The 21,533-nt window shown below is 37.5% G+C and overlaps 1 protein-coding gene across 1 annotated transcript; it reads left to right on the forward strand.

Annotated features, from left to right (window-relative positions):
- The first annotated feature begins 7,370 nt into the window (after positions 1-7,370).
- LOC142162986 (uncharacterized) lies at positions 7,371-7,754 on the forward strand. The gene has a single exon (XM_075220225.1). The coding sequence runs from the start codon at positions 7,371-7,373 to the stop codon at positions 7,752-7,754; it is 384 nt and encodes a 127-aa protein (XP_075076326.1).
- The last annotated feature ends 13,779 nt before the right edge of the window (positions 7,755-21,533 follow it).

Below are 21,533 nucleotides of genomic sequence, written 5' to 3' on the forward strand. Positions count from 1 at the left end.
ACCTCAAATTCTCAAATTGAATGATAAGAATCAAGACATAATTACGGAATTTAACCCAAAACAAGTGAAGAACATTACCCCAATCACTCCTCTGAAAATCCTCTCTAAATTCGCCTTCTCTCGAGCTCTCTAATGAGTTTTTGAAAATATGAACTAAACCCTCATTTTTTGAACTTAAAGATTCTGCCCAACTGCTCCCATCTTCGCGAATACGGTCAAAGTCTCGCGTTCGCGAAGCACAAAAATCACTGCTCAACCTTTTCCTCTTTCGGGAACGCGAAGCTTCAGCTGCCCAAGCCTTCGCGAACGTGATCCTTCCTACGCGGACGCAATGAAAAAACTCCAAGGGTCCCAGCTGCTTCAACTTCCCTACGCGACGCGACACCTCTCACGCATTCGCGATTCACTGGAATCCAAACCTACGCGAAAGCGTCCCCTGACTCGTGAACGCGAATAGAATTTTCTCCGCTAGACCAAGCTCTTCTTCGCGAACACGAAGAACAAACCTCTGAAACAAAATCGCCAGAAATCTGCTACCTTTCCAAAGTCCAAAATGTTTCGTTAACCACCCGAAACTCACCCGAGACCCTCAGAACCTCAACCAAGCATGCCAACACATCCCATAACATTATTTAAACTTGTTCCAACCTTCGGAACACTCAAAACAATATCAAAACATCAGATTACCATCGGATTCAAGCCTAAGGATTTCCAAACTTCCAAATTCCGCAAATGATGCAAAAACCTATCAAAACTCATCCGAATAACCTGAAATTTAGTACACCCATCACAAATGACACAATGGACCTACTCCAATTTTCGAAATTCCATTCCGATACCGATATCAAAATTTTCACTGCCGGCCGGAAAATGCCAAATTTCTAATTTCGCCAATTCAACCCTAAATTTTCCACGGACCTCCAATATACATTCCAATCATGCTCCTAAGTCCCAAATTACCTAAAAAGCTATCCAAACCATCAAAATTCACATCCGAGGCCTTTTTTTACATAAGTCAACATCCGATTGACTTTTGCAGATTAAGCTTACTCAAAGGAGACTAAGTGTCTCATACCTCTCCAAAACCACTCTGAACTCGAACCAACCAACTCGATACCACATAATATAGCTAAACAAGACATAAAGAAGCAGAAATGGGGGAAACGGGGCTAAAATTCATAAAACAACCGATTGGGTCGTTACATTGGTGTACACACGTTACGCCCTGCACCTCGTGTACAGATTCAGACACTTTGGATCCAGTGGTAATATTATGTGTAATATTATTTCAACATCTTGTTTCTACTTCTTGCAGTTGCTACTACTCAGAGTTCCAATGAGAATGCCACGACCCTAAACTGGACCCGATCGTGATGGAGCCTCTCGTGAAACAAGGCCAGCCGACACAAATTCCCAACCCAATTAAGACAGTTATAATAATTCATTTTAAGTTATAAATAAACTATAAATCCTAAAATAAATAGTAGAATAAAACAATGCAGAAACAACACAAACCGACATCGGGGTGTCACCAGTCATGAGCATCTAAAAATTCATCTAAAAGTATGAAAAGACTACACAGTCTAGTACGAAGCTAGTACAAAGGAAAATAAAGGTAGCAAGGAGAAGCACTGGGCTGCAAACGCCGAGCAGCTACCAAGTAAACTCCGAACAGCCTGCTGGAAAGCAATCAGCCCTCGCTAGCGTGACCCGAGACTCCTGGATCTGCACACATGGTGCAGGAAGTAATGTGAGTACGCCACTCAGTAAGTAATAAAAGTAAAGGCAGCTGAGCGATAAGAAAACACATAAAACACAGCAAAATGCTACAATAAGGCAGTATAAAAACCAGAACAATGCAATAAAATAATAAAAGCTCGTAGAAACACCTTAGTTCAGTAAAAACCTCTTTAAAACATCTTTTAACAGTTCAAACGAGTGAATGAAAACAAGGAGAAAAGATAGAAACATAAATCAGCCCATCGGCCAAAATACCAATAGAACCAGCCCCGCTATCTCACAATCACTCATATCAGCCCCTCGAGCAATAACATGGAATAACATCAGCTCCTCGAGCTATATAACATCTCACACTGGGTACCCGCGCTCACTAGGAGTGTGCAGACTCCGGAGTGGCTCCTACAGCCCAAGCGCTATATCAAGCCATCTCGTGGCATAATCAAACTAGCCCTCGGCCTCATAACAAGCCACCTCGTGGCGTAACAACTCAGGCCCTCGGCCTCATAATCATGAATCAGTACAATATCGCTGCGGCGCGCAGCCCGATCCCATAATATCAACACAGGCCCTCGGCCTCACTCAGTCCAAAAATCTCTCAAAGCCACTCGAGCACAATAAAACATGATACTCAGCCCAAAATATCATTTAAAAATGTCAAAACGGAGTAAATATGGCTGAGCTATGAAAAGAGTAGAATACAACATGACTGAGTACAAATATGAAGTCAAAACAGTGAGGAATAGTAGTAAAAATCCCCTAAGGGTCCAAAATAGTTGGCACGAGGCCCAAATATGGCATTTAGCCCAAAACATGATAATACTTTCCAAAACACAATGATAGCAAACAGTTTCCAATAAAATACGCAGTTTAATAGTCATACGGGATGGACTAAGTCACAATCCCCAATGATGCACAACCCTACACTCGTTATCTAGCATGTGTGTCACCTTAAAGTAGCACAACGATGTGAAATTCGGGGTTTCATACCCTCAGGACAGCACATACAATTATTACTTACCTCAATCTGGTCCAAACTCTAGCCCGCGATGCCTTTGCCTCTCGACTTGGCCTCCTAATGCTCCAAATTTAACCAAAAAAAGATTCACATCATCAAAATATACTAAGGGAACAAAGCCCACTCGAAAATAACCAATTTACACCAAGAATCTCGAAATTGGCCAAACCCGACCCCTGAGACCACGACTCGGATTCCGAAAAAATTCCCAAAACTGGAATCCTCACGCTCTCACGAGTTCATACATACTAAATATACCAAATCCGACCACAGACGACCCCTCAAATCCCTAATCAAAGGTCTCCAATTTCAAACCCTAAATCCCCATATTTTCACCATTAATATCATAAATTCCATGCTTAAACAAGTAAAAATCATTATAGAATCGAGTTTTAGGTCCAAGAAATTCACCTCAATGAAAGCCCCCTTGATCCCTTCTTCAAAATCGTCCACAAGCTCCAATCTCGGATAAAAAAATGGTGAAGAACAACTCAAATTTCGTGAAGGCCATTATTTATGTGTTCTACCCTAGGAATACCGCATCTGCAGTCAAAATTCTCGCACCTGCGGACACGCACCTGCGGTCCCAGGTGCGCACCTGTGGAAATCACTTATCCGCCCCAAACTCGCACTTGCGCTCAAACACCCGCACATGCGCTATCGCATGTGCGCCCAAATCTCCGCATCTGCGGCTCCAGTCCTTTTCCACTTTGGCCGCATCTGCGACGCCTTTTCCACTTCTGCGAATCCGCACCTGCGGTCCCAAATCCGCATGTGCGGTTATGACAGGAACTTCAGCAGCTGAAATATGCTCAAACTCAACTCCAATCTTTCCGACAACCTCCCGAAATCATCCCGAGGCCCCCGGGACCTCACCAAAAGTGCGAACAAGTCACATACCACTATTCAAACTTGTACCAACCTCTGGAACACTCAAAACGATGCCGGAACACCAAATCACCCTCGGATTCAAGCTTAAGGATTCTAAAACTTATGAATTCCGCTTTCAATCAAAAAGTCTATCAAACCTTGTCCGAATGACCTAAAAGTTTGCATACACGTCCCAAAAGACACAACTGACCTACTCCAATTTCCGGAATTCCATTTCGACCCATATATCAAAATCTCCGCTACCAACCGAAAAACGCCAAAATTTCAATTTCGTCAATTCAAGCCTAAATCTACCCCGGACCTCCAAAACACATTCCGATCATGCTCCTAAGTCCCAAATCACCTCCCAAAGCTATCCAAATTATAAAAACCAAATTCCGAGATCGTTTACTCATAAGTCAACTTCCGGTTGACTTTTTCAACTAAAGGCCAACTCAAGAGACTAAGTGTCTTATTTCTTTACAAAATCACTACCAAACTAACCAACACGAAGCGATGAAATGCAGCTGAATAACATGCAGAGAAGCAAAAATGGGAGAAACGGAGCGGTAACTCATGAAACGACCGTCGGGTCGTTACAGAAATTCAATGAGTTGTCATGTTCTTAACAACTGTTTAAGCAAACAACACAAAAGTTATAGAAAATCATGGGCATGAGTATATAATCAAAAGAGTCAAAGACATCTATTGCATCTCTCCTTTGGGTGGAAGATGCATCTATCTCCTATTTAAAACCAAAGAGTCAAAGGCATTCATTTTATCCTCTCTTTGAGGCAAGAGATGCAAGACCTCCTCCCCATATCACTCAAGAATACAAGGCATATATTGTGTTCTTCCTTTAGGTAAGAGACACAAAATATTCTCTTACAATAAATTATCCTTACCTTTTTTATATACATGAGAATCCAAGACATTATTGTTCATCTTTTGGGTGAAAATATAATATCTCATCTTCATAAATTATTTTAGCATCATTAGTATCAAAAGGTAAATAACCTCCAATACTAATGTGCACCTTTTAAGGACAATATAGACATGGTACAGTTAGTATATTTTAATGACTCAAATATATAGATCACTTTGATGGAAACTAATTATTAAGCATAATCCATGAATCTACATAATCACACATGTATATAATATTAAGAACTTTTTAGTGGCTTTAAATAAATAGACTACTTTGATGACACTATTTATTAATCACAAGTTCTAAGTTATACACGTTAATACATATGACAAAATAACTCTCATATGCTTAGACTCTTCTATTTATTTGTATCAATATTAAAAATCATTCTCAACTAAAACTCGCAGAAGTTCGTTCAACAATTGAAATATTGGTATTTACAGTGTGCTAATAACAAATAATAAACCAACAATATTAACCAAACACAATCACAAATAGTAGAAATTATGGAATATAATATGGATAAAATACTATATTGTCACGATAGATGCTGGATTCAATTTTTCAACCAAGCACTTTCAAGATCCTATTACTGCCACAAACTCAATGTAACTTTAAAATACTGGCAAGGGAATTTAATGCGTGGATTTGTGGGCCAAGGAACTTAAGAGATTAAAACTTAAATAGAAATCACTAAAAGACAAACAAATCAACTCTCAAAAGTACTAAGTTATTAAACCAAAAAGACTTTAACATTACTCATAGGTGCAACCGCCGCAGATCACACACAAAATAATATTGAACCAGAGTTATAAATTGTGGTATTGAAAATCATCATTCAACCGTCATATAAAAATTAACACAGATTAATTATTTAGGTGACCCAACAATGTCATCAAATTCTTTTAACAAATCAAACCCTAAATCTAATTCGCTCAGCCGCTTTGGGAACATCAGGCCATGATTTTTACATACAACTTAATTTACCTAAGATTAAATACTTATCTTCAAATCTAAACTGGTGGCTCTGATATCATCTATAAGATTATTAATTCGCAGTCATATCAGAGATTAAGACACAAGTATAAGCATGATCTAAAGTTAAAGTTTAAGGAAATAAATTGTTCAACTATATTGATATAGTAACAACAGTGAACGAAAATTAAGCCCGAAACCAACTTTCACAATCTACTAGCTACACACTCTCACAGCCTGACTAATGGAACGTACAGTTATCATGTATTAATGGGTGTTGGCCTCTATTTAGAAAGAGTGTATGCACATGACAGACCAATTATTATTAGCTCTCACTTATTCACACACACAGTATTAATATTAGGTTTTATATTAAATTATCACTTAGGTCACGTCACTATCCTTTCATTCTATAACTAATTAACACAAAGTTCAAATTCGAATAACAACTCCACTGTTGACACTATCAGCAATTACTCCAGCAATGGAGGTGCAGCTACCAACAATGGATCTGCAGCTATCAGCAACTACTACTCCACCAATGAAGGTCCAGCTACCAACAACCACTGTTATTCCACAAGTACCGTCACCAATTTTGCAACAGTCTATCTGGTCTCGCGCTTCAGACAATTGGCAAACAACACATAAAATGGATTATCTATAGGACGCAGAGTAATTTTGATAAAGCATGCCCTCCAGTCTCAAGCTTTACACACTCTTGCAGCAATATCACCTCCCAAAATTGTCTTGAAACAGTTAGAGAAAGTGTTTGCTGATTTTTTCTGGGGCAAATCTGATAACAAGAAGAAATATCATTGGAGTTCTTGGGCAAACTTATGTTATCCATATGAGGAGGGAGGTGTAGGCCTCAAATTGATGGAGGATATTAGTAAGACCTTTAGCTCCAAAAGATGGTGGAGACTACAGACCACTGCCAATCTTTGGTCTAATTTCATCAAAATCTAAATACTGTCAGAGAAGTCATCCAGTGGTTAAGACATGGGATACGTCTCAATCTAATGCTTGGTGTGATTTAAAGAAGATTAGAAAGGAAGTTGAAACTCATATACTTTGAAAGATTAATGAAGCTTCAATTGATTTTTGGTGGGACAATTGGATAGGATCAGGTCCTATTACTAATGTCACACATTTAAATAATAAACCAAGGGCTGTGAAGGTGAAGGTCTATTTATTGGAAAGACAATGGAACACTCATATGATTGCTAACTTAGTTAATGCTAATATTTACAGAAACATTGCAAACACAAGAATTGGAGATAGAAATATTATTTGGAAAGCCACCACTAGTGGAATTTTTACTTGCTCATCTGCATTTGATCTGTTTAGACAAAGAAGACGCAAGCAGGAATTATGGTTAAATCTGTAGAGTAGGAATACTCCTTTCAAGATTAATTTTTTGCTATGGAGAATCATTAAGAGGAAATTGCCTCTGGATGATATTGTACAAAGATTTGGACAAAATGTGATGTCCAAATGTCATTGTTGTCCCCAACCAAAAGATGAATCCATAGAACATGTCTTCATCAGCGGAGAAATTGCAACTCAGGTTTGAAATTTTTTTCTATTGCTTTTGGTTTTAAAACTTCTGTTTATTCTACCAGGTTTAAAGGCAAAGAGAAATTACAAAGAAGAACCAAAATGATCCGTCCTAACATTATTTGTTGAGAGCTATGGAAAGCTAGATGCAGCTACGTATATGGTAATAGAAGAACCAATAGAAACAGAATATGTTAACAAGTTTTGTACCGATTAAAGAATGATCTTAAAAGATTGGATGAGAGGGTGGATATTAGTTGGACTTGGAAAAAACTCTGAAAGGAAATGGAGAGTATTACGCCTGTTCTAAGTTGCAAGCCTGTCATATGGGACAAATCCCCTGTCAATTGGCTTAAAATTAACTCCGATGACAGTAGTAACATTCTCAAGAGAAGAGCTAGTATTGGAGGTATTGTTAGAAATAAAAATAGACAACTTATTATAGCCTATGCTCAAAATGTCCAATTCTGCACTAACAATAGTGCTGAGTTGCATACTGCTTTATTTGGAATGAAACTCTATAAAGATCTCAACTTTGGAAATATTATCCTTGAAATGGACTCTTTGATTATAGTTAATATAATTAACGGAGAGTACAAAGTTCCCTGGGAACTTATGGATAAGATGGAGACGTTAAAAGAAATGTACAACAACTTCAAGCACAAGTAATTCATTGCTATAGAGAGGGAAATGCAATCGCGGATGCATTATCTAAAATTGGAGCAGAATCTCAACATGAAAATGCTATACTATACGGAACCGTGAAAGACTTGTCAAGATAAGTGAGGGGTCCATTTAGAATGGATATAATGCAGCTCCCCACATTCAGGATTAGAACAGGAAAGAAGAAGCATGACTAATTCGTTATGCTTCATAATACAGTTGATGAGGAGGGTCTATCCTGATGGTGCTTTTTTACATATTTTGGACTACTAGTTACTGGGAGAAAACTTGGATCAGTTAATAGCATTAGACCCCCCTATTGTTGGAAAACTATTTTTTGTTTCATTGTACAAGATTGGGGGTGTCCAATTCTAAGACAAGATTTGAGGAGGCTAGGCTTCATATCCCCCTTCTCCATGTATTTATATTTTGGATTCTAAAAAGAGTTGGCTTCAGTAGCCCAACAAAAATTGCTTCTTATTACTAATGAAAAATTAGTGATTGTTGAGAAGGGAAGTCCCCATGCATTGTTCTGAAGGTCTTCTTTTTTCGTGGAAGCTCAATATCAGTGGTTTTGCGTAATAAGAAACTACTTGGACTTTTAATTTTTGATGTCCCCATCTTGCTACATTATCCATGAGGAAAGGATTCTGGAGTATTTCTTACTTGGCCAGCCTTGAGAAATTTTTTTAGGCCCCCTATAACTGTCATATGGTCTTACATGTGCATTTTTTTTGGGAGAAATATATGTTGAAGTTTGGCAAAATGCCAAAGTCCCACATTGGTTGGGAGTTAAGTTTGGGGGGGGGATTTTTCCCCTATAAAAGAAGGCCTAATGTTTAGGATTGAAACACACCTCTCATTTGCCTTCTCATCTGTTTAAGGCATTTGTATCTTCTCTCTTTAGTATTATTTCACTTGTATTTTTGGAGTGAAATAAAATATTGGTTGTGTCCGAGGAGTAGGCAAAATTAGCCGAACCTCGTAAATTCTGGTGTTCCCTTTATTATTGTTTTATTGTCTTATTTATTATTTGGTGGCTGTCATAATTTTTGGTATAGTAGTTGTGACGTATTCACACTATATACATTTGACTTCCGCAACAATTGGTATCAGAGCCAAGGTACTGTCTAAGTATGCTCTGTGGTTGCAGCATAGTCTGATCTTCCACATCAGAAAAGATTTATCTTGGTAACTGAGTCAAGGTTCTGTCTGAGTATGCTCTGTAGTTGCAGCTTAGTCTGATCTTCTACATCAGAAAGGAAATAATCTTGATTTGTGTCGTCAGCTATTAAATAATATTTGTGTCAAATATGGGGGACAATAAACAAGAAGAATCTACATCAAGTGTCAACAATACGTCATCATTGGCATCTTCGCTTATGACAAGAATTGTGTCAAATGCGAAATTTGCGGTAGAAATTTTTGACGGGTCCGGACATTTTGGGATGTGGCAAGGCGAGGTTCTAGATGTCCTTTTTCAACAAGGGCTAGATCTGGCCATTGAAGAAAAGAAACCAGATGTTATTGGAGAAGAAGATTGGAGAATTATCAACCGTGTTGCTTGCGGTACCATTCGATCCTACCTTACTAGAGAGCAGAAATATCCATACACAAAGGAAACTTCTGCAAGTAAATTATGGAAAGCACTGGAGGATAAATTTTTGAAGAAAAACAGTCAAAATAAATTGTACATGAAGAAGAGACTGTTTCACTTCACCTATGTTCCTGGTACCACGATGAATGGACATATCACCAGTTTCAATAAGTTGGTCACAGATTTGCAAAATATGGATACAACTTATGATGATGGTGACTTGGCCTTAATGTTGTTGGCGTCACTTCCTGATGAGTACGAGCACCTTGAAACTACTCTACTCCATGGAAATGACGAAATTTCTCTCAGAGAAGTTTGTTCAGCTTTGTACAGCTATGAACAAAGAAAGCGAGAAAAACAGAAGGGCGGAGAAGGAGAAGCACTGTTTGTGAGGGGTCGTCCTCAAAATCAAACGAGGACAAAGAAGGGAAGATCCAAGTCAAGATCCAGACCCAGTAAAGATGAATGTGCCTTTTGTCGAGAAAAAGGGCACTGGAAGAAAGACTGTCGGAAGTTGAAGAATAAGGCCAAACATAACAATGGAAAGGCTATTATGGATTCAAATGTAGCTGATTGTGATGATTCAGACTTCTCATTAGTTACAACAGAGTCATCAACATCATCAGACATATGGTTGATGGACTCGGCTTGTAGCTATCATATGTGTCCCAACAGGGACTGGTTCATGGAATTTCAAGAAGGAGAATATGGAGTCATCCACACAGCGGATAACAGCCCTCTTACCTCATATGGCATTGGTTCAATACGATTAAGGAACCATGATGGAATGATCAGAACATTGATAGATGTTCGATATGTACCGGATTTGAAGAAGAATCTCATCTCTGTGGGAGCCCTAGAATCAAAAGGGTTCAAAATCATTGCAGAAAATGGAGTGATGAGAGTATGCTCCGGTGCACTAGTGGTAATGAAGGCTAATCGGAAGAATAATAATATGTACCGCTATCGTGGCAGTACAGTTATTGGGACAGCGACAGTAACATCCAGTGACGACAAAGAGGCAGAAGCAACCAAGCTATGGCACATGCGCTTGGGACATGCTGGAGGAAAATCCTTGAAAACTCTATCAGATCAAGGATTGTTAAAAGGAGTAAAGGCTTGCAACTTGGAGTTTTGTGAGCATTGTGTTAAAGGGAAACAGACAAGGGTTAAATTTGGTACAGCGATCCATAATACTAAAGGCATTTTGGATTATGTACACTCTGATGTTTGGGGTCCTTCCAAAACACCTTCATTGGGTGGGAAGCACTATTTTGTAACCTTTGTTGATGATTTTTCCCGAAGAGTATGGGTGTATACAATGAAGAGCAAAGATGAAGTGTTGGGAATTTTTCTCAAATGGAAGACGATGGTGGAGAATCAGACAGGCAAGAGAATCAAGTGTATTCGCACAGACAATGGAGGTGAATACAAAAATGATCATTTCAATAAGGTCTGTGAAAATGATGGCATCATCCGACACTTCACTGTTAGACATACACCACAACAGAATGGAGTGGCAGAACGTATGAACCGGACCTTGCTGGAGAAGGTACGGTGTATGTTGTCCAATGCTGGCTTGGGCAAAGAATTTTGGGCTGAGGCAATTACATATGCATGCCACCTCATTAATCGTCTACCATCTGCTGCTATTGATGGCAAAACACCATTTGAAAAATGGTACGGAAAACCTGCTGTAGATTATAACTCTTTGCACGTGTTTGGCTCAACTGCATATTATCATGTGACAGAGTCAAAATTGGATCCAAGGGCAAAGAAGGCTATTTTTATGGGAATTACTTCTGGAGTCAAAGGATATCGCTTATGGTGTCCTATGACAAAGAAAGTAATATTCAGCAGAGATGTTACCTTTGATGAATTTGCTATGGTAAATAAGGTAACAGAAGATACCAAACAAAATGAAGGTGCTTCTAAGCAGGTGGAGTTTGAGGGAAAATTTATTTTTCCTACACAAAAAGCAGAGGAGGAAACAAATGAAGATTACCCTCTGGAAGGAGAGCCAGTAGAGGAGATTCCAACTCAGGAATCTCAACAACAACTTGAATCAATAGCAACCAGCATGCCAAAAAGAACAATAACGAAACCTGTTCGTCTCATAGAGACGGTTGCTTGTGCAACCTCAATTGTAGCTGATGATGTTCCTACTACTTATAAAGACGCTGTCCAAAGTTCAGAAGAAGATAAGTGGAGGATTGCCATGAATGATGAAATACAGTCCCTTCATCAGAATCATACATGGAGATTGGCCAATCTCCCGAAGGGAAAGAAAGCAATTGGGTGCAAATGGGTATTTGCAAATAAGGAAGGATTTCCTAACCAAGTAGATGTTCGCTACAAAGCAAGATTGGTGGCCAAAGGATATGCTCAAAAGGAGGGAATTGATTACAATGAAGTGTTTTCTCCAGTTGTAAAACATTCCTCCATTAGAATTATGTTGGCTTTGGTAGCACAATTGGATTTGGAACTAGTTCAGATGGATGTAAAAACTGCGTTTTTACATGGAAACTTGGAGGAGGAAATCTACATGACTCAGCCAGAAGGATTCAAAGTTGCTGGAAAAGAAAATATGGTGTGCAAACTTGAAAAATCGTTGTACGGATTGAAACAATCTTCTAGACAATGGTACAAGCGATTTGACGAGTTTATGTTGCGGCAAGGGTACAAGAGAAGCAAATACGATCATTGTGTGTATTTGCACAAGCTTAAAGATGGTTCCTTTGTATATCTTCTCCTATATGTTGATGATATGTTGATAGCTTCCAAGAATTTGGAAGAAATTGATAAGTTGAAGATTCAACTGAAGAAGGAGTTCGAGATGAAGGATTTGGGTGAGGCAAAGAAAATTCTTGGCATGGAGATAATTAGAGATAGACGTTCAAAGAAACTCTGTTTATCTCAAAAGGAATATTTGAAGAGAGTACTTCAACGTTTTGGCATAGATGACAAGACTAAGCCGGTTAGTACTCCACTTGCTTCCCATTTTAAGCTAAGTACTACTATGTCGCCAATGGATGAAGCTGAACGAGAGTATATGTCAAAGGTACCATACGCAAATGTTGTTGGTAGCTTGATGTATGCAATGGTTTGCACAAGGCCTGACATTTCACAAGCTGTTGGAGTTATTAGCAGATATATGCACAATCCAGGGAAGGAGCATTGGCAAGCTGTGAAGTGGATTCTACGGTATATACATAATACTGTAGATGTCGGGTTAGTTTTTGAGCAGGAAGACAATCAGTCTGTAGTTGGATATTGTGACTCAGATTTTGCGGGTGATATGGACAAACGAAGATCAACTACTGGTTATGTGTTTACTTTTGCAAAGGCACCAGTTAGTTGGAAGTCTACTTTGCAGTCAACAGTTGCTTTGTCTACAACAGAGGCAGAATACATGGCTATTACAGATGCTGTGAAAGAGGCAATTTGGCTTCAAGGATTGCTAAAGGAGCTTGGTGTTGAACAAAAAGGTATCACAATTTTTTGTGATAGTCAAAGTGCTATTCAATTAGCGAAGAACCAAGTTTATCATGCAAGGACGAAGCACATTGATGTTCGGTATCATTTCGTACGCGAAATCATAGAAGAAGGTGGAGTCACGGTGAAGAAAATTCATACTACAGAGAATCCTGCTGATATGCTGACAAAGGTGGTGACTGCGGTCAAGTTTCAACATTGTTTGGATTTGATCAACATTGTTGAACACTGAAGATTGAAGATGAAGACACAACCAAAATTTGTTATTGAGAGAGAATTGAAAATGTGGAATTTTGCCAAGGTGGAGATTTGTTGAAGTTTGGCAAAATGCCAAAGTCCCACATTGGTTGGGAGTTAAGTTTGGGGGGATTTTTCCCCTATAAAAGAAGGCCTAATGTTTAGGATTGAAACACACCTCTCATTTGCCTTCTCATCTGTTTAAGGCATTTGTATCTTCTCTCTTTAGTATTATTTCACTTGTATTTTTGGAGTGAAATAAAATATTGGTTGTGTCCGAGGAGTAGGCAAAATTAGCCGAACCTCGTAAATTCTGGTGTTCCCTTTATTATTGTTTTATTGTCTTATTTATTATTTGGTGGTTGTCATAATTTTTGGTATAGTAGTTGTGACTTATTCACACTATATACATTTGACTTCCGCAACAATATATGCCTCTTATGGGGATTGCTGAGGATGCTATATATGATTTCCATTTCTCTTTTGAATTTTTTTAGTTATTATCATTCTCTCTAATTTTATTTTCCTCTTGCATTTATTCTCTATGCATTGTTGTTCTGCATAAATTATTTGCACTCTTGTACAGAAGTTGGACCAACCGATAGAGCTGGACCAACAGATAAAGCTTAAAAACTTGGACAATTAACAAGGAAGATTATTAGTGCATCATATATATCTACCGTGTGGGAAAGAGTATGGACTACAATTAGTTGTCTTTATAAACAAATATTTATTTTTACTCGTAACTACAAAAATATTGTTATTTGCAACTAATATTATTCATTAATAGTGAGTTTTTGTGATTTAACAATTCCACAATCCACAAGCTTTGCTCCTCCTATGCTTTTTCAAACCCTCAAAATGTTACTCAAAAATTCCTAATATTAGTTTTCAAATATATTTTGAATCCCAATAACAATTCTTCCGTAAACTAGCGTTTCATCTTCTAACTTCATATTTACTCGTAGTTAACGAACAAAGTAAAAAAAAAAGAAATAACAACAACAACAACAACCCAGTAAAATCTCACTAGTGGGGTCTGGGGAGGGTAGTGTGTACGCAAACCTTAACCCTACCCCGAAGGAGAAGAGAGGCTGTTTCCAGAAGACCCTCCGCTCAAGAAAACAAAAAGACAAAAATGAGACAATATTAGTATCACCACAGAAATCGTAGGAAAAATATGAACAATATGAAATCTAGAAGAAAGATGCAAAGCAAAAGCGAAAGCTAATCAAAAAGTCCTGCATTGAAATGCGAAATAGTAAGACACAACATTGTCACTAACTATCTTAGACAAAAAACTCTATCAGACTAGTCTTACAAAGGTGCGAAGTAAGGCAAGACTCAACTACCTCCTAACCTACAACCCTAATACTTGACATCCACATCTTCCTATCAAGTGTCATGTCCTTGGAAATCCGAAGCTTCGCCATATCCTGTCTGATCACCTCACTCCAATATTTCTTAGGTCGCCCTCTACCTATTCTCGTGCCCTTCACAGCCAGTCGTGCACACCTCCTTACCGAAGCATCTAAGCTTCTCTTCTTAACATGCCCGAACCATCTTAGCCTTGATTTCCGCATCTTGGCATCAATGGATAGAAATTTCGTCACCCAATAAATAGAAATAACAATGAATAGAAATTTCTGTCACCCAAAATGATTCTACGAAGAGAAATTATTGTTTGTCTTAAATTTATTTCCCTATTTTATATTTGTTGTTGTGGGCAGTCATCATTAACGAGTGAGAGAAAGAAAGAGGAAGAGGAATAAGAACAACCAAATTTTAGATTTTGTAAAAAGACAGTGAAACCCCTCATATTAATGGGTTGTTATTTGATAATGAGAGCATTTAAAGCAAATCAAATATGCATACATTGCTAACCTAGTACAATTATGTAGTAGTTTTATACAATTATACAATAGAACCTCTCTAAATTAATATTGTTTGGATAATAAAATATTATTATGTTGTAGATGTATTATTTAATCGATAAATTAACGTTTATTAATTTAAAGAGTATTTTCGAGATTCAATGAAGGTTAATTCTAATTACATTAAAATCATTGTATCTTGCTAATTTATGTATCATATATATTTATTGAATTAATATAAAAAATAAATTCATTATACATAAAGTACAATATATAATGTATGATTTATTGTAATATTTTTTTAATTAAATAATTCATTGTAATGTTCATTATTTATTCATTGCAATTAATAAACTGTTGTAATGTTCATTATTTCATAGTAATCAAATATTATTCATTGTATTGTAACTAAAAATATTCAATGTTTGATGGTGAGAGAATAAACTATATAAGTAACATAAAAAAATTCTTCAAACTGTACCCAACAATATATGGCTTCTCATCTAAAAGGTGTCGCAAAATCAATAATGACAGATCAAATACTTAAAATATTATGTGAGTACAAAAGAGATCATTCCACATGCACTAAACAATATTTGCAATTGTGGCTTGATGAAAATTTTCATTTGAAAGTTAGCCAAGGTACAATATTAAACACACTCAAATGATTAGCCGAATATCTTTCGGCTAACTTAGAAAAAGGAAGGGATATCAAGCGGCACAAGCCAGCAAAATTTTCAGACATGGAGAAGGTTGTTTATGAGTGGTTTCTCCAATACCAAGACTGTGTAAATATAACCGGAGAGATAATTTTGGAGAAGGCGAGAGATACAATGAAACTTTTATATCCCCAACACGATTTTGAGCACAACTTTTCTCAAGGTTGGCTCGAGAAATTCAAGCGAAGACATGGTATCAAGTCATTTTGTCATTTCGGAGAGAGTAGTTCGGTTGATATACAAGATATGCAGACGAAATTAGAATCCATAAGGTAAAAAATAGACCAGTTCCCCATGAAAGATGTTTTTAATATGGATGAACTGGTTTATTTTACATGTTACAAGTTGATTATTCTCTAGCTACGAAACAATTTGAAAGAAGAAAGTAGGACAAAGAAAGACTCACGGTTGTTATTCGTTGCAATGAGGAAGGATCTGAAAAAATCCTTTATGGATTATTGAAAAATATGCAAAGCCAAGTTGCTTCAAGAATGTCAACAGGAACATCTTGAATTGTCACTATTGTGCAAGTAAAAGAGCATGAATGACAATTGTGCTTTTTGATGAATGTATTTGTTGGTTTGACCAAAAAATGCATGGTAGATGAATTTTGCTTGTGGTAGAAAATTGTCCAGCATATCTAAAAAAATATTGAAGGACTACAAAATATTGAATTGTTTTTCTTGCCACCCAACATGACATTAAAAATTCAACCTTGTGATGCTGGGATAATAAGAGCTTTCAAGATGCATTATTGGCTATCGTAGTAGATTTTACCATAGGATATTTGTCACGGCCTTAAAACCGATCCGGTCGTGATGACGCTTATCGTGAAACTAGGCCAGCCAACACAATTTTCAAACCAACTATTAATTTGCAAAAGACAGTTTTAAGCTATTAATTGACAATAGCTCATAACATGAGTCTAAATAACCGGTGCATAATAAATAAAATTGACAATAGCTCACAAGTGACAATTAACTACAAGATCTGTCTAAGTACAAAAAGGCTATCATAGTTAGGAAATAAAATACTAAGAACAGTCTGAGTAAGATAAAAAGGAGAAGTCTGAGCTGCGAACGCCAAGCAGCTACCTTGCCAACTCCGAAAACCTGCTGGAAGAACGATCAGCGCTTACTATCGCGACCCGTAACTCTTGGATCTGCACACAATGTGCAGAGAGTAATGTTAGTACGCCAACTCAGTAAGTAATAAAAGTAAATGAAAGCTGAGCAATAAGGAAACAGATAAATGCCATGTCATAGCACTACAGCAAATACAATACAGAAATCAATTATCTCGTAAAACAAACTCAGTTTCAGTAAAAACCTTTCCTTTTAAAAACATCTTTCAATAGTTTCAAACAAGTGATGAAATAATGAATAAATATGATAGAAACATAAACAGCCCCTCAGGCAAGACATGTACCATAAACCGCCCCTCGAGCAAAATATCAATAGAACCAGCCTCTCGGGCTACCTCACAATCACTAATAATCAGCTCCTCGGGCAACATCACATCACTCACACTGGGTACCAGCGTTCACTGGGGGTGTTCAGACTCCCGGAGGGGGGGAGCTCCTACAGCCCAAGCACTATCACAAGCCATCTCGTAGCATAATAAATCAAGCCCTCGGCATCTCATATATCACAAAACAGTATAACATGTTATGGTGCGCAGCCCGATCCCATGATATCCTTACAACACAGGTACTCGGCCTTACTCAGTCAGAAACATCTCAAGCCACCCGCGCTACAGTAAAAATAGGGTGCTCATCCCAAAAATATCATTTATAATATCAAACGAAGTAATAAGATTGAGTTATGAAAACAGTAGAAACCACGGCATGACTGAATACAGATATTAAATCAAAACAGTAAGGAATATTAGTAAAAAGACCCTAAGGGTCCAAACAGCTTGGCACAAGGCCCAAAGATGGCCTTCAGCCCAAAACATAGTAATACTTTCCAAAACATAATGATGTCAAATAGTTTTCAGTCAAATATGCGACTTATTAGTCGTACGAGATGGACCAAGTCTCAATGTTCAACGGTGCACGCCCCCACGCTCGTCATCTAACGTGTGCGTTACCTCAAACCAGTGAAACAATATGAAATCTGGGGTTTCATATCCTCCGGACAACATTTACAATCATTACTTACCTCAAACCGGACAAAACTCTAGCCCGTGATGCCCTTGCCTCTCGAATTGACCTCCAAATGCTCCGAATCTAACCAAAATCAATATTACATCATTAATACATGCTAAAGGAACAAAGCCCAAGCGAAAATAATCAAATTAATTCAAAAATTCCGAAATTGGCCAAACCCGACCTCCGGGCCCACGTCTTGAAATCCGATAAAAATTACATCACTAGAATCCTTATTCTCCCACGAGTCTACCCATATCAAATTCACCAAAATCCGATGTCAAATGGCCATCCAAATCCCCAAAAATCAACTCTCCAAATTTTCTTTCATTTTTCCCTATTCTCACCCCAAATTCCCAAATTAAATGATAAAAATCAAGACAAAATCATGAGATTTAACCAAATTTGAGTGAAGAACACTTACCCCAATAACTCCTCTGAAAATCCCCTCTAAAATCTCCTTCTCCCGAGCTTTCTAATGAATTTTGAAATTATGGATCAAAACCCTCGTTTTTTAACTTAAACATTCTGCCCAGGCATTTCCTTCTTCGCGAACACGACCGTCCTCTCGCGTTCGCGTAGACCAACCCAGACTGCCTCTCCGCTTTACTCTCCGCAAACGCGACAACTGCTTTGCGAACGCGATGGTTTACTTGCTCAAACCTTCACGAACACGGCCATCACCTCGCGAACGCGTAGACCAAGGTCCTGGGGTCCCCAACTGCCTCACTCCTCTTCGTGAACGCGACACAATTCACGCGTTCGCGATGCAATCGTTGCCCTGCCATTCGCATCCGCGTCCTCTTTTTCGCGAACACAAAGAACAAAAATACCATCTTAGAGAACACTCTTCGCGAACGCGAAGACCAAACCTTCTGCAATAAAATACCAGCAAAATCTGTCATCTCCCAAAACCAAGAATTGGCCCGTTAACCACCCGAAACACACCCGAGGCCCTCGGGACCTCAACCAAACATGTCAACACATCCCATAATATCATTCAAACTTGTTCCAACCTTCGGAACATTCAAAACAACATCAAAACATCAAATCACCCTCGGATTCAAGCCTAAAGATTTCCAAACTTTCGAATTCCGCAAATGATGCAAAAAACCTATCAAACCTCATCTGAATTACTTGAAATTTTGCACACACGTCACAAATGACACAACAGACCTACTCTAATTTTCAAAATTCCAATCCGACCCCGATATCAAGATTTCCATTGCTGACCGGAAAATGCCAAAATTTCAATTTTGTCAATTCAAGCCTAAATCTATCGTGGACCTGCAAATTACATTCCGAACACGCTCTTAAGTCCAAAATCTCCTAACGGAACTATCTGAACCATCAGAATTCACATCCGAGACCGTCTGCACACAAGTCAACATCTAGTTGACTTTTCCAACTTAAGCTTACTCAAAAGAGACTAAGTGTCTCATTTCACTCCAAAGCCACTCCGAACACAGAACAACCAACACGATATGATGAAATACAGCTGAACAACATATAAAAAAGCAGAAATAGTGGAAGCGGGGCTGTAACTCATGAAACGAACGACCGGGTCGTTACAATATTCGACGGCTATAAGCTGGGACAAACTGATCTAGGAAAGATTAATGTTTTGGATTTCTTGTAAATTAACAATTCAATCTACGACCAATATTTTCTACATAGAAAGAGAGTAGATGACGTTATAAAATGACAGGAAGAGGAACGAGTTACACCATGTATACTTCAACCGGAAAAATCTGTTCCAAGTTAAAAATGCAAGTATACTACAATCGAGATGAAGAGCGTAAACTTTAACTCGTAACCGAATTTGGACTTTTCGCTTATGTCAAACTTTTAAATCTTGTTTATTTTTCTCATCAGCTTTTCATTCATTCATTAATTTATTATTATTTTCATAGTTGCCAATATTTCAAAAATATCAATGTTTTGAAATTTTGATATTCCTTCCTTAAATATTTTTTCTCGAGGACGTACGCACTCTAGTCTCTAGTTCTATGTGATATGCAAACTAGGAGCAGTGGCAGAGGATGTGATTGCCTTTGTCTCTGATTTCTTCAAAGGAAAGAATCTGACCAAAATTTACACTCGCACATACTCTTTTTGCCTTTTTGCTTAGAGTATATCTTATGACATTTTCACCATCGCATATCTCGCCCAAATATATTTTATAAATGAACATGGCGGGCTAGTTAATTTATCTTTTCCCCAAATTAATTGGACGAGTGCCTATTACGTCCTTTGTGATTGTGTATTTAGTGGTATGGCACCATGAAATGCTTGTATTTCTTTAAAAGTCACTTTATACTTACTATCGTTATTGATTTCATTTTTTTTCTGAAAATGTTCGTAGATGCTTATTTTGTTTCTTATTAACAATAAAATTAGTTGCAGATGTGCTCGAAGTTGACGTTATTAGTTCTGTTGTTATTCAAGTACTATTATTGTCAATTATTTAAATATTTGGCCTTTTCCTTTTCTGGACTAGTTGGTACTTTTAGTGATGTTAACAACCACTAGTATGTATATTGCTATCTTAGGAACTGATTTTTTTTAAAAACAAATATGGTATTTCTTTCATCATACACTTGGTATTTACATAGTAATATTTATATATTTTCGTTTTTCATACTTAATTAGAACTCATTTGTTGTTTAACTTATTTTTTCAACTACCAAAAGACGTGGTGCAGTGGATGAGACTGTTCTTCCCTTGACCAAAAGTCTCGAATTCGAGTACTGGGTATGAAAAATCTTTGGTACGGAGTGTATCTCCTCGAATGGGACCCTACGCGGCACGAATCCGGATATAGACGGGCTCTAATGCAGGTACCGGACATTGGACACCGGATGAGAAACCCAAAAAAAAAAAAAAAATTCTGCAGTAGACATATGAAGGAAGACCTAGTCTTTTGCGTTTGCTAGGATCACACTAGATTATCCACTTCCACCAAAGTAGGAATAGAAGAGGTTGCGATCTTTTTCCACTACTTGAAACTTAGAGATTTAAGTTGCATAATTTTATAATGTAACCTTTCTTCGGATTCTTCTGTTATTATCAAAGCTGAAATGACGGCGAAAAACTTTATATGCTCTAACTACAAAATATCCATTTCTATTAATTTCCCAAGTAAGAATTATATAAGTTTTGAGAGGGAAGAGAACAAAACTTAATTCAAGAATTTGATTAGCAAGGTTTGGTGATTCTTCTACGGTCTTTGAATATCTTCTTTAATTTGCTTTGTTTTGTATTTTCATTTGATTTATTTCCTTGACAGCCGTTCTCTTATTGTTCATATATCCTTTTAAAAAGACTTTTTGCCTTTTTACTTTACTTTTGTATATATTTTATCACATTTTCAACATCACATATCTCGCCCAAATATATTTTATCCAGGAAAATGACGGCATAAGTAATTTATTCTTACCTAAATTAATTGGATGAGTGCCTATTACGTCCTTTTGTTGGTGTATCTAATGGTTTGGCACTATCAAACACTTGTAACAGGAAAACCTTTCCTCAAAATTTTCGATATTTTTTGTGAAATTAAAATTTTAGTTGCAGGAGAGCAAGAAACTCAACTTATCGTTATTAGTTTTGCTATTATCGAAGTAGTGCTAAAATGACATTACATAGCCGTTGGCTGTCAAAATAATAGTCGAAAAATGTATATATTTTTTATATATATACATTATGTATATT

This window comes from Nicotiana tabacum, chromosome 8, assembly GCF_000715075.1.
Source record: "Nicotiana tabacum cultivar K326 chromosome 8, ASM71507v2, whole genome shotgun sequence".
Taxonomy (NCBI): Eukaryota; Viridiplantae; Streptophyta; class Magnoliopsida; order Solanales; family Solanaceae; genus Nicotiana; species Nicotiana tabacum.